Source organism: Octopus bimaculoides, chromosome 5 (genome assembly GCF_001194135.2).
Source record: "Octopus bimaculoides isolate UCB-OBI-ISO-001 chromosome 5, ASM119413v2, whole genome shotgun sequence".
In the NCBI taxonomy this organism is placed as follows: Eukaryota; Metazoa; Mollusca; class Cephalopoda; order Octopoda; family Octopodidae; genus Octopus; species Octopus bimaculoides.
Window position 1 is genome coordinate 107189287 of NC_068985.1, and position 2390 is coordinate 107191676.

General features: G+C 44.2%; 1 protein-coding gene across 1 annotated transcript in view; it reads right to left on the reverse strand.

Moving 5' to 3' along the window:
• The window catches only part of LOC106872224 (uncharacterized), an 8320-nt gene that overhangs the window by 2634 nt on the left and 3296 nt on the right, over positions 1–2390 (reverse strand). Inside the window, exon 3 of the mRNA XM_052968095.1 lies at positions 62–2388. Within this exon, the coding sequence (XP_052824055.1) occupies positions 62–2388 (2327 nt within the window). The remainder of the gene's footprint in view (positions 1–61; positions 2389–2390) is intronic.

The following is a 2390-nucleotide window of genomic DNA, read 5'->3' on the forward strand; positions in this document are numbered from 1 at the left end:
ATATCTAAAGTTCGTGGCCTGGATGATGACGATGTTCGCCCAATGCTCGAAATGCGACTACGATCAAACGATGTTTCTGGCTCAAATAAACTGCTGCTATCTAAAGTTCGTGGCCTGGATGATGACGATGTTCTTCGCCCAATGCTCGAAATGCGACCACGATCAAACGATGTTTCTGGATCAAATAAACTGCTGCTATCTAAAGTTCGTGGCCTGGATGATGACGATGTTCTTCGCCCGGGGCTCGAAATGCGACTACGATCAAACGATGTTTCTGGCTCCAATAAACTGCTGCTATCTAAAGTTCGTGACCTGGATGATGACGATGTTCTTCGCCCGGGGCTCGAAATGCGACTATGATCAAACGATGTTTCTGGCTCAAATAAACTGCTGCTATCTAAAGTTCGTGACCTGGATGATGACGATGTTCTTCGCCCAGGGCTCGAAATGCGACTACGATCAAACGATGTTTCTGGCTCCATTAAAGTGCTGCTATCTAAAGTTCGTGACCTGGATGATGACGATGTTCTTCGCCCAGGGCTCGAAATGCGACGTAATATGGATGCTGGTCTCGTATAAGTGCTGCGTAATGGCCTTGGTAACCGATACTGTGATGCTGTCAATAGGGACGCTGGTTTCGTATAGGTACCACGACGTAATATGGACGTTGGCTCTGTATAGGTACCACGGCGTGCTCCATCAGTAACTATTGATTCCTCACGTAATATGGACGCAGGCCTTGTATAAGTACCACGATTTATTCCATCGGCACTTTTCAATTCCACTGGTAATATGGATGCTGATGCTGTAGAGGTACCACGACCCATAACATTGATACGCCTTTGGTTATCCCATATTTCTGCCAAAGAGTCTTCAAAATCACGACTCCATCTCGACGTATCAGGGTCCCATGTTACGAAAGGAGATACTTGTTGTGCAAATTCTTGAGGATCAATTATTATATTTGTTGTTTGAATGTCACCTGCCATATAATGCTCGGGTGTGCATGCGTCAGACCACAAAGAGCTGAGTGGCTCTGAACTGCGACGTGGCCTTGATAACCGAAACTGTGATGGTGTCCTTCGTCCAAAGATCGCACTGTCACGAGGTGTACTTGGTAACTGATATTGTGACAATGTGCTTCGTCTAGGGCTCCAAATGCGACGAAGACGAAATGATGTTTCTGGTCCCAATGAACTGGAGCTGGAATATTTCACTGATGGGGATTTATGCCTAGAATCTTCTCTGTAAGGATTTGCCCAAAATTCTGCCAAACTATCATCAAAATCACGACTCCATCTCGAAGTGTCAGGGTCCCATGTTACAAAAGGATTTACTTGTTGTTGAAATTCTTGAGGATCAATTATTATATTTGTTGTTTGAAAGTCACGTAACTTTCGTGACTTATATTCCGACGAAGCACTACTGTCATAGCTAGAACTGCTACGGTTTGAATCATCGCTCAATATGGATGCTGGTCTCGTATAAGTGCTGCGTAATGGCCTTGGTAACCGATACTGTGATGGTGTCCTTCGTCCAGAGATCGAACTGCTGTGACGTGGACTTGGCAATTGATATTGTGACGGCGTGCTTCGTCTAGAGCTTGAACTACGACGAAGACGAAATGATGTTTCTGGCTCCAAGAAACCGCCTCTATCTAGAGTTCGTGACCTTGATGATGACGATGTTCTTCGCCCAGGGATCGAAATATCACTATCATCCAACAGTGTTTCTGGTACAAAGTAACCGATGCTATCTACAGTTCGTGATCTGGATGATGGCGATGTTATTCGCCCAATGCTCGAAATGCCACTAAGATCAGAGGGTGTTTCTGGCTCCAAGAAACCGCCTCTATCTAAAGTTCGTGACCTTAAGTCTATCTCGTCTACTAACATAGAATGTGGTTCAACGATATAATATGAACTGCTGTCACCTATAGAATGTGGTTCAACGATATAACATGAACTGCTGTCACCTATAGAATCTGGTTCAACAATATAACATGAACTGCCGCCACTACGATCAAACGATGTTTCTGCATCAGAGAAACCGCTGCTTTCTAAAGATATTGTCCTTAAGTCTATCTCGTTTGGTAACATAGAATCTGGTTCAACGATATAACATGAACTGCCGCCACTACGATCAAACGATGTTTCTGCATCAGAGAAACCGCTGCTTTCTAAAGATATTGTCCTTAAGTCTATCTCGTCTGCTAACATAGAATGTGGTTCAACGATATAACATGAACTGCTGTCACCTATAGAATCTGGTTCAACGATATAACATGAACTGCTGCCATCTAAAGTTCGTGACCTGGATGATGACGATGTTCTTCGCCCAATGCTCGAAATGCCACTAAGATCAGAGGGTGTTTCTGGCTCCAAGAAACT